The sequence below is a fragment of the Apostichopus japonicus genome, chromosome 23 (assembly GCF_037975245.1).
Source record: "Apostichopus japonicus isolate 1M-3 chromosome 23, ASM3797524v1, whole genome shotgun sequence".
In the NCBI taxonomy this organism is placed as follows: Eukaryota; Metazoa; Echinodermata; class Holothuroidea; order Aspidochirotida; family Stichopodidae; genus Apostichopus; species Apostichopus japonicus.
Genome location: NC_092583.1, coordinates 6,876,957 through 6,893,366, shown reverse-complemented (window position 1 = coordinate 6,893,366; position 16,410 = coordinate 6,876,957). Strand labels below are relative to the sequence as shown.

Here is a 16,410-nt window from a genome sequence, read left to right as displayed (position 1 = left end):
CTACTAATCTTCAACACTATATATTTAGAGCGATGAGGGTGACTTTTCAACCACTGTAGCAGGAAATGTTATCAGAGAACTTCAAGGGTTATTTGATCTTTTACCTTCATCTTGTAGGACAATGGTACAATGTCGAAGCATTGCATTTACCTATCACCTGTCCATTCCCCATAATCCATACAACACCATCATACTGGTTCTAATGTTCCTTCATTTTCCTACTCAGTTTCCTCTTCTCAAATCACACACCATCCAACCCCAGCACCCAGCCCCCCCCCTCCCACCCCACCAGTGGCATGCATAGGATTTTTCAAGGGTGGGCCCAAGTTAAAAATTTCACCAAACTCATTTAGGTAGGGGCCTGAACCTTTATGGAAGGGCCAGAGGCAAATTAACGATTGATTAACAGATGGGTGCTGTCATGTGATCATTGAAACTAGTTCACATGTCATGTCGCATTCTGAGGCATATTAAACTAATCTTATGTTACTAAATACTATGTGAAAGGTTCAAATAATATGGGGGAGGGGGGACTCCTTATTCCTTAGGAGACAAAAATCTCCCGACTGAAGGTTTTGCCCCCGGCTGAACCTTTTTTCTCTGACAAGCACTGGGAGGTTGGAGGCAAAAGATGCATTCAAACCTGTCGTTATTTCTTTTTCCTTTCATTCTGTGATGTTCTTCTATGAAAACTGAAACAACTTATAAAATTTGAAAAAAGTCATTTTGTCACCGCCATGTGGGGCTATTGATTGAACATCCTAGCTGGGTATCCATTCTCTGAGAGGATAAAGAATTATCCACCACAATCCAATCAAGATAGGTCTACTTTTAAGCTGTGGTTAGTCTCACTCTCCCCCATCCTCATTTCAGAGATTCCTTCAAATTTTGCCCGAAGGGACATGGTTACTCACCAGGAACTTCTCATATCATCTGCCATACAAGCAGAGGGGCAAATAATATTAGTAACTATTTCAGAGGAAGAAACAGTTCAATAGGAAGGATGGATATGAGAAACCCAAAGACCACTGAACATTCTAATGAGGAGGAGGAGATGTGTGGTTCTGTAACATTGAGTCATCAAATTACTGATAAAATTCACTGAATTGTGTGTGACTGGAGGAACAGTTTGACATCGTATGAAACATGAGTCTAAACATCTCTGGCAGTTTTAGTTTAGAGTAATACCGCCATGGTTGTAGGAGGGAGGATGGCGGTTGGAGTAAGATATGAGTTGAACTGAAGTTGCATTGTTTGAACACTTATAGAAAGTCATCACATTCGTATGAAACATGAGTCTAAACATCTCTGGCAGTTTTAGTTTAGAGTAATACCGCCATGGTTGTAGGAGGGAGGATGGCGGTTGGAGTAAGATATGAGTTGAACTGAAGTTGCATTGTTTGAACACTTATAGAAAGTCATCACATTTTAGTGTGCAAGTGACTTTTCAAGCTCGTTCCACAGCTAGGCATGGCAAATTGATTAATATTTTTATATTAATAAAATATTTTTTATGCTTCTAAGTTGTCATCATCATGATGCTTTGCATATACCTTAAAGTTGTTTGAACAAGAAAGTACAAAACATCTTGCAATAGGAATTCAGCCACTTCCTACATAGCATAATTATTGCTATAAATTACCAGCTGAAGTATACTCCCTGATTGAAAGATCCAGAAAAGAATTTACAGTTATATATATCATATAATGTTATATAACAAAAATATAAAAATCTTCATGGTTCGCCCAATTTAGAAATTTAGAAAACCTTTGAAAAAATCCTGTTTTCTGAGGACTGATGTATGCTACCACTGATTCAAATGTAGGTTAGTTAGCAGGTTAAACTGACATTTAGTTGCCATGTGTCCAAATTTCTGCTTGTAATCAATCTGTTTACCTGGAATACAGTACTCAAGAGAACTGAAATTAGATCATTTTTCTCTAAATTACACTAAAATCACAGACTGAAACAGACCTTATAAACCTTCTCTACCTAATGACAAAAATCTTGGCTACCTAAAAACTAATTCTGCCTTTGCAACAACGTTTACCATTAAATTAACTTTTTAATGTTAAATATCTTGTTAGTGTAAACATTTAAAATATCACCACCCTCCAGTAAAAAACCTGAACTTAGGAAATAGAGGGCAGAAGGTAGAAAAGGCTCATGAGGATTAATGCTGTTCAACTGGGGGCAGTATACTAAAATGATGTGTAATGATATGTGTAATATCAGGATAAGGAAAACTCTAGTGATAGTGAAGAGGTCATTATTGTGATCGCACCAACATCTTAGCACCTAAAATTTTTCTTAAACCTTTCCAAAGTAGCTGCCCTGGAGTTTCTGACTGGAACCTTTATTAATTTCATTTAAATTATTCCCAGATATTAAAGAGAGGTTATATTACACAATCAATCTTGTTTTAAGTCTGCACCTGTGTGACTAAGTATTTATATTTATATTTAGTGTAATTTGTCTCTTCTTAAAAAACACAGAATAAACAAACCAGTTACATTGATGCAAGTTTCTCCTAATTCAATTTTAAATATGCACAACATCCTCCAATTCACTTGATATGCTCTCTGCATAGTGGAGTGGGATTATCTGAAGATGCAAAGTTAATTATATATGACATGTTGCCATAGTTACACTATTTAACGGCAACACATGTCACAGGTATTACAATAATAGCTGATAGGATAGCTTCATTGCTGGCATGCCTTACTGGGTTGGGGGCAAATTCAAGCATGAATTCAACCTGGCAAACTGCTGAGTGTTGTAGCTACAGTCATGTTAAGAATAGACTACAGCATGTCCAATGTAGACCTTGGGCCGCCTATAGACCAATCATGATAGCAGTTACAGCTAGAAGATGTTATGCTCAAATGTCGGAGTGATTTTGGAATGGCTGTCCTGATTGATATTAATATCAATTGGATAATGATGAGTTTTAAATTCATACCATTCGTTGAGGTTAACAGGACTTGCTGATATTGGTTAGGAGCACACAGTTTCTATTGATGGCAGTCACCTTCAAATGTTTATTGCTGGCATGAGTTTGTTATGATTCTTGAAACAATTGGCATGTCAATGCTATAACCTTTTAGATGTTGTGGGTGAATGGTTGATTAGTTTATCTTTCCAAAGAGTTAACACAAGGCTGATTTTAATGATAAAGCAAGAGTGCCAAGGAGTTTTGTTTGTAGTTGTCATTCTTTACCTATAAAGTTTGGTTAATTGTGCATGCAAGTGGTCAAATAAAAGGCATGTCTATGTTACAGATCAACATAGTGTGAACGGTCTCTGAATCCACCAATTACGCATATACCAAAATTTTATCCACCTCAAACTGGGAGGATTATTAATATCCTTTCAGATACTACCCTTGACCGCGCTCTTTGAACCGAAGGAAATCTGAAATCACAGTGTCTCTGTAATGCCATGGATAAACTCACCAATTTACAGCAATGCAAGCTTAGGACAATCTACCCGGAACCACTTTACAGCAGTCTACATATAAACTGTAACCATTACTTTAGATATAAAGGCAGTTTTAAGCTATGGTTTTTATACAAGTGCCCACTTCAAAACTGCAATATGTACAAATGGTTTTTGAATTACTCAGAATAACGATGTGAAAGTGAAACCATACTGCCTTTTCTTTGGTACTTTTTATCAGCGATAAAATAAAAGATGACACTTCAGTAAAAATAATGACATCATCCTAAAAATTGAAACAGGATGTCAGAATATTTCAAGTGTATCTCAAGGCAAAACAGAAAACTGATCTGTAACATTTATAAATTCATGAAATTTACGATGGTAAATTTTGATGTTTCTCTCACAGTATGCTAGCCGTTGTTCTGGAGAATAAAATTGTTCCAACACATCAACAGATGTATATGGTAAGGGGGGGGGGGGGGGTAAATCAGGGTACTGATGTGTACACAAGGGTAACTCTGATTAATTCCTTCCAGCTTTGATTGCAAGGACATTTATTTCACCAAAAACAAACTGCTTTGGGTAAGTTTCAGAACCGCCACAAGAGCATCCTGTAGTCCACACCTTGTATTTTCAAATGTTTAAATAGACCCCACTCCTCCTGCTCTCATCGGCCCATCCCTCCCCCAACCCTCTCCCACCCTATCCCACCCCATCCACCCATCTCTGTCTCTGATGTATCCTTTAAACATTTACGATTAAAGGCTGTACAAACCATGAGTGCTACAACACTGCAGAGAATAAGTGACTACATACTAAAAGTAAGGTCTGATTTAACAGTAATCACTGCTTCAACAAGACATCTCTCAAGGGGAGAATTGTTGATGTACTACAGAAATCAAAACATTTTATGGAATAAATTTACATGAGCATTTAAGGTTACTCAATAATCTCACACTTGGTTTCAAAAGTATCCCTGAGATGGCAAAATTCCTGATATTACAGACCTTCCTCCCAGAATGCCAGATTCCAAGGACTTAACTGTCAAGAAAAGTAAACAAGTAATGCAAATATCGATCTGCTTCCAGGGAGTTTGAAAATGAAAACTGAAAATATACAAATAGACCGTTGGCTAACAAAACACAGCAGTATCTCAGAGAAATTATACTAGCCAGAGCAAACAATTCACACAGTAGACTTATGAAGTTTACTCAGGTATGAATAAATAGACAAATAAAAGACTACGTTGCAATTACTTACTAGGAATGTTTTATCAATGTGTATTACTCTGAACTTATTTATTAACTTGATGGAGCGCCTGCATCAATCAGATGGAAAAATTGCAAACCACTAAATTCACAAAGTAATTATGCACAGTTGGAAAGAAAACAGTGACTAAGAAGTCAAACAAAGATTGTAGTTAGCGCGAAAAATTGCAACTTGCAAAATAAATTCACTAGACCTAGTATTGTTTTATACAGTCTTTTAATTCAAATAGCTCAAGTCCAATACGATCAGGCACTTTTATTCCCCATAGATAAATAGCACATTTGCAAAAAATGAGTAAAGTAGGCTTTAAAATCTAAGCCTTTAAACAATGAGACTAGCAGGTTTCTGTTGTAACAAACACCAACTTTGCTGTTAGAATTTAAAGTAATAAATCAATATGTATGCACTAGGATAAATGTTTGGCCTGTTTAAGAAGCTGGTCAAGTTGTCAGATCCAACCATAGTTAACTCACAAGTCTGTGGTTATAAATACCAGCCACAGAGCTGCTGGACCAGAGTACATAATTGAAGCAACCATTGTGGATGGATATGCAAGTCAATCATACTGATTTAGTACTAGTAACACTTTCAAGTGTTGCCATATATAGTACTGTACATCCAATGATTTAGAACTAGTATTAAACACTTTCAAGTGTTGCCATATAGTACTGTACATCCAATGATTTAGTACTAGTAACACTTTCAAGTGTTGCCATATAGTGCTGTACATCCAATGATTTAGTACTAGTAACACTTTCAAGTGTTGCCATATATAGTACTGTACATCCAATGATTTAGTACTAGTAACAATTTCAAGTGTTGCCATATATAGTACTGTACATCCAATGATTTATCACTAGTAACACTTTCAAGTGTTGCCATATAGTGCTGTACATCCAATGATTTAGTACTAGTAACTTTCAAGTGTTGCCATATATAGTACTGTACATCCAATGATTTAGTACTAGTAACACTTTCAAGTGTTGCCATATAGTACTGTACATCCAATGATTTATCACTAGTAACACTTTCAAGTGTTGCCATTTAGTAATGTACATCCAATGATTTAATACTAGTAACGCTTTCAAGTGTTGCCATATAGTACTGTACATCCAATGATTTAGTTAGTAACACTTTCAAGTGTTGCCATATATAGTACTGTACATCCAATGATTTAGTACTAGTAACAATTTCAAGTGTTGCCATATATAGTACTGTACATCCAATGATTTATCACTAGTAACACTTTCAAGTGTTGCCATTTAGTACTGTACATCCAATGATTTAGTTAGTAACACTTTCAAGTGTTGCCATTTAGTAATGTACATCCAATGACTAGATATATAGACCTCACTTAGGCTTCCTGGTACAGTATCTATTCTGGCTTAAAGTTATCTATTCTGGCTTAAAGTTGTATTCTGTGTTGACTTCATCACAATCTGGTGTTACCACACAGGACCTTAAAAGGAAGGATTATGTACCTGGCAATGATACCTGTAACTAATTAGAACACACAGAGATTGCAACAAGAATTATGACAGTAATCAAAACTTCAAAGTTTTGCCAATGAAAATTATTACAGTGAATTTATGGAACCTTTTTTTCTTTCCATATCTTTTTTAATTCAATTAATCCTTTACTAGCTCGCTGAATTTAGAGTATTAAAATGGCATCAGCACATAACATTTCGTTAATAGATTGTGGGCTATCCAATTATCTGTCAATAGTAAACGGATCGGTCAGACTGTCACAGTGCATTCTACCCAACAACAAATGCAGGTAAAAAGACTTTTCATTGGCTTGCATTTATAAATACAACTACAGAAGAAACAAACCCAACCATCTTGCTCCATTTTGGAAATGTTTTAAATGTTCTCACACACAAGATGTCACAGCTTTCACATACTGTATACTGGAAGAATGGTTTTCTTCTTTATTACAATGTTCATGGTTTGTGTAAATGGAGATGATTTTTAACAAATGCTGAAGTTCTTGAGATGACCTAATACTGGCATCGGTTTCAGTGTCTACACTGCTTACAGTCACATTGCAAAATATGGAAAGAATATACAAAGAGAATGTGTAAGGCTTCTCCTCCTAGTGTCACTATGAAGTATACCAACACACACTGACAAAATGGCAGCTCCATTATATGACATTCAAACCACAGTATCTCACAAATGGAGCAAGTGTTCCTTATCTGTTTATGGGATTTGTTCATCACAAACAAATCTATGACATTTACAGTAAGTTAAAGATTCTATGATAACGCTGAGACAGATCATGACATGCACGAATATGACTTGAACCAATAAGCAGCCCTATTAGGAGTAAACAGGCTTAGTGATAACTTTTTATATGAGAATATTTGAGGTAACACTGCATACAAATGACTCTCAGACTATATAACCAGTCTTCACATGATAAGTACAGCAGTTCTAACACTGATCTGGATCTGTATATTAAGTATGAAACTCTATGCTTACCCCTTCCCCTTCAATATACAATTTGTCTTCCAAGCCACAAGTTAAATTAAATGCATTAATATTGTTCATTTAAAAAACTTGAGGGGTGCAATATCTTTGTCACAAAATGCATCTTCAAATTAGAATATTACTTCATTTTAGATAATTCACAATTGACTTGAAGCATGCAGGATTTACAGATCTGTATAGTTATTAGGTTCACTGTGTTATGATACAGCTGAAATATACCCTAATTACATAAGCTTTACAAACATCAATAAACCTGTGTTGTTATTACGTTATTTGATCTTGAGACTTCAGCTCTTACACAGGCTCCTTCACTGAAATTGACTTTTAATCTTGTAGTTAGATAGTTACTGATAGAAAGTAAACAAATAAATTGTATCTGGGTTTGTTTGATGCATTTGACCTTTTCATTAAGTGATAATACATCAAGTGCCACACGTACATCACCCCTTTGTAATACTGTACCAATATACACTAATTTAAGATGATTAAACTCTCCGATTTATTACAACTTCAGTTTACATATCCTTCCATTCAAGACTTGGAATTATTAATCAGAAAATTATAACTGTAAAATGGCAGTGCATGATGACCACCACATGCATTATTTGATATCAAACAGATCATAATTTACATATATTGCAACAGAATGCTTTGCTATTAAAATGATAAAGTTAGCAACAAAAATGCAGAGATGTGTATAGTTACCTATGTACACAAGACAGGTATTTTTCCACGTGATCATGACAAGATATATTTGAAGAGAGCAGACATATACTTTATCACCTAGATTCTTGCATGTGATTTTTAATATCAGTGTCATTTATGGCTCTCCACTATTGTCACTGAAGCCCACCTAATCAGGGAATTTAAACTTAGCTTGGCTTGAACAACACTAAACAAACCACAAACAGAATGCCCATTACTCCTTTTATATAAAAGTGATTTGTTAAGGAATTAATCATAGGCTATCTTCCACACACAATATTTACCCAAACAAGAACAAGGTGCGTCAATAACATTCTTAAGAAGTTACACCATGTTGGTGCATAGGTGTTATTGTAGCACAGAAAAATTGCACAGGTTACCTTAAATACATTTTTGACTAACAAAGTCAATACCTGTGTCAAGTAAGTTTACCATCTAAGGCAAGAACTGCCAGAGTAAGTTAGGAGTTTTGTACATATATGACATACTTGCAAGTTGTCCTTTGTGCAATATCTTTTTAAACATTTTCCACATTTTTACAACTACTGACATCAAATGACATTTGACCTCCACCAGAATTGATATCTTGTACTCAAGTACATATCCATCTCTTGAGATTAATTGCAATCCAAAACTTATACTGTCCAAAAGTAATCACAAAATTCATGCTCACTTTGGACTCAGGTCTTCCCAAGCCCAGTGTTTAATCACTTTGAGCTGTCCTTCCTATTTGTAAAATTGTTCACAAAGTTCTACATATTGAAGCCTCTGACCTCCACCCAAAAACAATAGGTGGAGTGGGTTACGCCCATGACAAAACCATCCTTTTTACATCATTTGGAGGCTATGTCACTAATGTAAATACTCTGAATCAATATTGCTTCATTATCTGATATATTACATCTACAAGATGTTCACATTTGGCATTGTGACCTGAAATGACCCTTCACCAACACAACAAGGAAAGGACCCAGGTTCTTCTAACTCATTATGGAACATGTACTATACTATACATTGTCAAGAAAGAGGCAATCCATGTTATCCTTTTCAAGATACTTTCTTTATATGAGATGTGTTACATATAAATACACAACCACACCTTCAGACTGTTATGACTATACACAGATTAGGATAGTCACCACAACAACAAAAATAACAAACTTAAAAATCTACAGACTGTCATCGTTATATTTTACATAAAAGTTATCTACTGTTGCTTTATAAATGTAGTTATGGAAGACTAGAGGGCAGAATCCATCTGTACTTAATGAGTATGAAGTAAGTGACATGTGATCAAAATGGCCCCTTACCATGAGCCTAACAACTATCACATACAGTTGGCCTAACAACACCCTACAATTTCAGGGAGCTGCTGACTTGGTCCTGAGATAGAAGCTTCCTGGCAATATACCCACAGTGGAGAATAACAGTGATATATATATACAGTATGAAAGCACATTTACTCTCATCTAACTGTCATTCTGCAGGTAATGTAATCACTATGTAGCTTGAACAAGATGCATATTATTTTGGCTGTTGATAACTTTTCTACAATCTCAATACCAAATAAAGATCACCAGACTTTAAGTCTCATCATTAGGGTTTATTCTGCAATCTCTCATTCATCCTGATGTTCATTGGCATAATGAGGATAATCAGGATGAAAACCATAATCATTGAATAACCCCCCCCACATACCCCCACACACACCCCTCCCCTACCCATTGTGACATATCATACAACCTAAAATGAAGAAAAAAGTGCAACCAAATACTACACAAAGAATGAAAAGTCTTTCGTATAGCACTGATAACTTTTTCATGCATTTTATTAAACTTTGAGAAAAACTTCCTTGTATGAATCTACTACTTATTTGGTCTTTTGACATATTCCTGTGTTCATTTCTCTACTACTAATATCAATTCTCCATGGTACTTTTATGAAAATCAACCTCTTTTTTTTCTGACCTTTTTTCTTATCAACTTCATGGCCTGTCCAATGTTCTTGACCAGGTGGCACCAAAGTCTATACTCTACTTGTTTATCGTTAAAATGTCTTACCTGTAAATCGGTCTCCCTGACACCATCCTTCCAATGTGTCGGTGTTAATGTGAAGAATTGCTCAACATCCGGTGCAAAACGCACCGTCTTCTTGGGAGAAGAAGACAGGGAATGAAGTTCCTTAATAGCAGAGTCCAGATCCATACTGTTGTCATAAATACTGTTGTTAAAAATACTGTCAAATATTGCACAATATTCCAGAGAATGAGGTAGTTGATACTGACTCCAATGACATCATTTCAAATCACATAAAGGGCTAAAGTACATCATCTTATAGAATTAGCGACATCCAGCGATACAGAGCCTACAAGCAAACATATGATGACGAGTAGATGAAACAAACAAGAAAAATACCAGCCTCGGGGATAATAATGCCATCCTCTTAAAATGAGTTTCCTCAACTCCCTCCGTTTCACCTTCGGATATTAATTTTAACCATTGCTTTGTTTATCTCCTAGGGCTTTATTTTGACTCTGTGAAGTCTGACTAGATAGTACAGTGTACTAACTGGCCTTGGCTACTTCTGCAGCCACTGCTTGCGAGGTTCTTACTCCGAGATGATGATGATGAGGATGAAACGATTGCTTAGGCACGCAATGCTCCGTGCGAGAGAGGATGATATCACATAACACAGATGAAGAGAGTATTAGAAATACCAAATTACTGCAGTACGTGAAAAAAAAAAAAATGGGGTAAATAAGTTTGAGGTCATGTTGCAAAGGAATTTTTTGGGCAGTGAAACTTGAGATGTTCCTTAACCAATCTTTAATACAAGTATCTGTTTATCAACAACAGTAACTACAAAAGGACCGGTGTTATTCAAAACACTGGGATGCTGTTGCATTAGAAACAACATGGCACTTTTAAATCTTGCCGCAATAACCTGAGACAGGCAATTGAATATATGACTTTTCCACTCAGAAATCCTCTTTGCAATAGCAGAGCAAGATTACACCAATATTGGGAAACCAATATCAGTCATTTTAGTCTTTTCTCGTATTTTTTTTTCTTATGAATGAATTGAAAATTTTGCCACTTGCAGAGGCATGGGGGAGCGTGTGCTAAGTCTTAAAGACCTTATGGAAATCTAAGGTCACTGTGTACTTTGTTCCTTGCTTGTAGATATTTAGCTATGAAGGTGTCAATTGCAATACTGTAAGACTCAAGATAATGTACAGGAATTACTATGAAAAAAATCCACTGAGAGTTAGTTACAGTCCAAATTCAGCAGGAACCTTATAGGACGATGGGTAAATATTAGTTTAAGATACACTTGCTGTACTGTTTGAAATGTACTGTATGAAAAGCATTTTCTGGTTGTTTCAATGCAATATTACATAACTAATTAGCAAGTAGTTAAATGATTCTGATTAATTCTGACACGTTTTTGTCACACAGACACTTCTGTTACTGTTACAGTATGAATGGTAGGCAAGCTCATGCATATATGTATACTCACTGTACTGATAGAAATAAGTATATCTAAACATGTCTCAGGGACAGACATTTTTAAAATCCTGATTCACACTACTCAGTACTATGAGTTATACAGAAATTGACACAATTGACATAACTCAATATCACATTGAGTGCAGGGTGCATTGATATCCCAAAAATAGCCAGGAATTCCAAACTCACTTCTTAATAACACTCTCTCCTATAATATAGCCTTGCATAACTATTATATAAGTATAGATTCTTTGTTCACATAACAATTCCTGATTGAGTACAACTAATTGATACAGGCATGGTATTCATATTTCATACCTAGGTTTGAGAGCTTGAATAAAGACTAAATATTTCAATCGTACTTGTCTGCCCTCTGCTGTTTTATTGTTTGTTTACATGATCAGTAAGCATGTTACCGAAACATCCATTGAACAGAGTGTCAATTGGAGATCCGTTTACACAAATTTCTTTTGCTAATGAGGTGTTTGGCAACAAATTTGACATCAGATTTGCTCAATAAAAACACCAGAGTAAAACCACTAACTTAAAAACTTCTTTAGACTGCAAAAGGTAGAAGAAGATTAATTCTGAAAATGAGATAACCCTAAGTATAGTAGTAGATATGAAAGGCTGTACAATATTTACATTTCTTTACAAGTAAATACATCATCACAGGCTTAGACCAGAACTTTGTCCCTAATCTATCACAGGCATTAGCTAGAGCTACATATATATATATATATATGTCATTAAACTAAATGAGGACTGATGACATATGTTACAGGTTCCTTAACCTACTCACTACTTGAAAATATACTGAAGATGAAAACCAGAACATTTTACATAAAGCTCATATACAGTATCACCACAAGACACCGCATGTACTAAACAGTAGCTATACCTTCCACTCATTCCCTTTGTTTCAAGACACACTTCCACACGAGTTAGAACAAAAGAATCACTTTGGGTAAAAGCTGAAAGAAAAGCCAGATACTAACTGCTTCGTATGGTCCATCAAATTTGTTCCATTTTTCCTATTTAGCACTTTTGTTACAAGAAAAGCAGCTGAAAACTGCTGGATCCAGTGTTCTCTGTTTTCATTCGTCTCTAAACTAAAGCTGTACGGCAGATACTACAGTTCCTGAGGAGCGCAGTTTTATAGAATCGCTTGTTCGAGCCCAATGTAGGAAAAGCTAACGGTTTCTCATGACATCTTCAGATTTTGCACCATGCCATAAGGCAAAGCACAGCTGGATGCCAATTTAAATCTGAACTTTCACAAACAAGAATACCCCAATCCAGTTAGTCCTCATGCAGGGAACTATTTCCAAAAGTTGGTGGCTTTCAATCAACAAAGAAGAGATGTTCCCAAGTTACTTCCAAAGATGGATGTAAATAACTGCCTTGCCATATCACAACCTCAGAGTATCGTAAGCTTATACGACGACGACGGGTAAATAGTTTAGTCTTGTATAACTATTTATGGTATCAGCTATTATGAGTAAAAAACAAACAAACCTTAGGTTTATTTCAAAGAGGCCAGGAGCAATAAAGTCAGCAGGTATTAACATTTATGCAATCATAGGACGACAATCGAAGCATTTTACCCTTCTTTTGTTGTCAATATAGAGTTTATACTTAACTTATGCCCGAAGGAGATCATTTGAAACAAGCAAACTGAAACAGCTTTTTGATTTGGAGGACCTGAAGAGCCAAGCCAATGTTCATCAATGTTGACAGCAACAACTTATACGTAACCTAGCCCTTGTGAAAATCATTGCTGTGATAATTATGCAATTATGATCTACAAGACAGTGCCCTCTATTGACACCTTTGGAAAGCTGACAGCTCTACATGAACAATGCTAATTATCAGCTAGCACTATCATCAGACCATAAAATGAACATTTGACCATATTATCTACTTAGAGAATTGCACTACATCATGCAGTGACTAGACAGATACCAGCTATAGAAGGCAAGTAAACCCACAATATATTATATAACTGACCATCCCTGAGATGATCTCAGACTGCCATGACCAACTAACCAAGGTACTACCTACTGCAAATATAGTTCCCTCAACAATACCCCATTCCACCAGCTGACAATCTCGGTATTCTATACAAATTTACACACTGAAACCCTGACACAATATGTGTAGGCAATGATTTATTTATACAAGAGGGAAAGAATGTGGGAAAGGATAACAGTCTGTTCAATATTAAATTCTGGACAGAACATGAATCAACTGACTAAATAGCTGTTAATACTATTGAAGTCACAACAGGATATATGTTCCTGATATACTGGTAGACTGTACAGAACATGTGGTAATCTACAGCGATCATGATGTAATATTGAACATATTTAAAGTTAAACTAAACACTCAACATATAGACCTTAGCAACACTTCTTGTCAATATTAAGAAATTTATAGTTTTGTGTCTAATTGTCCAAATATTGAATGATTTCAATACACCTAAATTGTTTAGGAATAATACTACTGTGATAAAAAGGTGTCCAGGCATGGAATAGAAAGATGAATTATGATCTTGCTAATGTTCAATAGGTGGGAAAATATTACAGGTATGCCTTAGGTTTAATTGTGTACATGTAAAGTTATATGTGGTTATGCTATGAATGTTTGGTGAAACTTTCCAAAAATTGGTGTCCGAATGCACAAAACTGTTTTAAATAGCCAAACTTAGCAGGTGAAAATTCATAATTGCATTGTATTACACTATTGCCTATTAAATAGAACACTAGAATACGTCAACTATAAGCTACATCAAAGTATATAATGTACAATCATCAAATCACATGATTAATGAACTTGAAATTATGATTGACCAAAGTTAAAGGCGTTTTTGCATGTGAAAATTGATAGTTGCATTGTATTACACTATTGCCTATTAAATAGAACACTAGAATATGTCAACTATAAGCTACATCAAAGTATATATACATTACTAATGTGCAATCATCTTAAAAACACATGATTAATGAGTTTAAAATTATGATTGACCAAAGTTAAAGGTGTTTATTGCTAGTTAAAAGTTTTAAAAAAAACGATGACCTTATTTATCATGGTATACCACCTTTAAAATCCCTAGATACCAAAACTTTTGTCACCTTCACAATCCATCACAGTTTCCTCCTCAGATGGAAATTTTTAAGAATATTAAAAAGCTGAATTTCCCATTTAGAAATTAATTATCCAATGTGAGAATCTTACCCAGTGGGAATTCCCTTCTCAGATCTAGTACAGTGTTTTTATATAGTAGCCTACAATACCTGAGTAAAGTAAACGCTTGTCATCCATTCACTACTTAACAAATTAACAACAGTTCTGTAATTCCAATCAGTCACAATCATTCTACAATTTATGACTAGGATGTATATTAACAGCTCAGATACAACAACACTGCACTCCATTCACTCTCCATAATATCACGGTAACAGCCACAATACTGCTTCTAGTCTGGTTGACCTAATTTCCTTGTTATTATCAGTAGGACACCCAAGGTGAGTAGTGAGAGAATAAATCCAATCCTAATTATCTACATGAGATCCAGGGATTTCTCAGCTGAGTTTGTGTGTACAGTCCAAAGGCACACATGCGCAAAAACTCATCCTCTGTTTAAATAGATCACTCCGTGTATAATGCACAACAGCTAATACAACAGTGAGGAGGTACTCTCTCTCTATATCTATATATATATCGCTGGAAGCCTTAGCATTTATATCCATTCCTATATAGTGGAATGACCTACTGTATTATACACAGTTCAAGAACATGTAATAGCTGTATACAGCTGACCTACATACCTTGTAGTCCATGTTCTTTGGTATGTTCATGTCATACTGTACATACCTGCCTAGTAGCACATTTGAAATATTAACCTCCTATTAAAAACGTGAACATTAACTTTTAATACCGTCTCTGCCTTCTTCTGATTACAATAAACACATTGGCTGTTGAATACAACAATAACAGTAAACAACTATCCCTTACCAAAAGTTACAATACCCTCCCAGATTCCAATGGATATTTCTCTGGGTCTCTATGTCAGCGGTATTTTCACGAAAATGATAGCTTGCCAAAAACCTACTGATCATAAAGTACTGAATATGAAATTATTATCAAGCTCAGGGGATTTGATTTATTCTCAGAAACTTCTGAAATTGCCCAGAGCAGGTCATGAGTTAAGGTCATTGTGTTTTTTGCCCCTGGAGGAATGAACCTTTATACTTAAAGAGGTATAATAGAAGTTAACATGATTTTATGTAAGCATTGTTCTGTGTAAGTTTACCATATATATGTTCTGCACAAATCAGTCTGCCACAACCAATGAAACAAGACCAGAAAATGTTGTGCCTTCTAAACTGGCCTTCCCCTCCTGCTACTGGAACTTTGCAGGTGTCAGTAAGTTTTGACAATATAATATACCACCTGTACAAGGTATTCCCCACCCCCCCCGCAATCCCCTTCCCCCTCCCCTCTACCACAACAAGTTAAAACTTGCTAGTATGGCAGATTCTTCATACCAGGCAAAAACATACAGCGAAAAGTTCCCATTGTTAAACTATGATTAAAAGTGTATTGAGAATGCATTGACAATGGACACAATATCAAAACAAGTACTTAGACAATCAAAATACCAAAGACAACCCTGGATGACATGAATGTATGTAGGCCAAAGGTTATGTTTCATCCTGTCTTTGTACTTTGTTTTCTTTCCCATTATTCAGTCTGTTTTTCTTTTCATTTTTTTTCCCTTTTTTTTTTTTTTTTTGGTTTATATTAAAAAATATTCACATTCACAACACTATTGTTATTCCTTTAAAATAACCTAGTTCAAGGATTATCTTGGGTGAGATTTAACTTTTTATATTCATGGTTTGTCTGAATCAGATGTTCAGGTGGGTGGAGATATGTGACAATATTTTTCTGGAACATTCAATTTTATTTTCATGGTTATCAATATA

The 16,410-nt window shown here is 35.4% G+C and overlaps 1 protein-coding gene across 4 annotated transcripts in view; it reads right to left on the bottom strand.

Moving 5' to 3' along the window:
- The window catches only part of LOC139964457 (tensin-1-like), a 196,613-nt gene that overhangs the window by 137,370 nt on the left and 42,833 nt on the right, over positions 1 to 16,410 (bottom strand). The window contains exons 1-2 of one of the 4 annotated variants that reach the window (XM_071966025.1): positions 14,657 to 14,672; positions 9,971 to 10,633 (exon numbers count right to left, since the gene is read on the bottom strand). The exons of the other annotated variants lie outside the window; for them this stretch is intronic. Of the exons in view, the coding sequence (XP_071822126.1) occupies positions 9,971 to 10,114 (144 nt within the window). The 5' untranslated portion in view covers positions 10,115 to 10,633; positions 14,657 to 14,672. Of the gene's footprint in view, positions 1 to 9,970; positions 10,634 to 14,656; positions 14,673 to 16,410 lie in introns of those variants that run through there. 4 annotated transcript variants of the gene reach the window in all.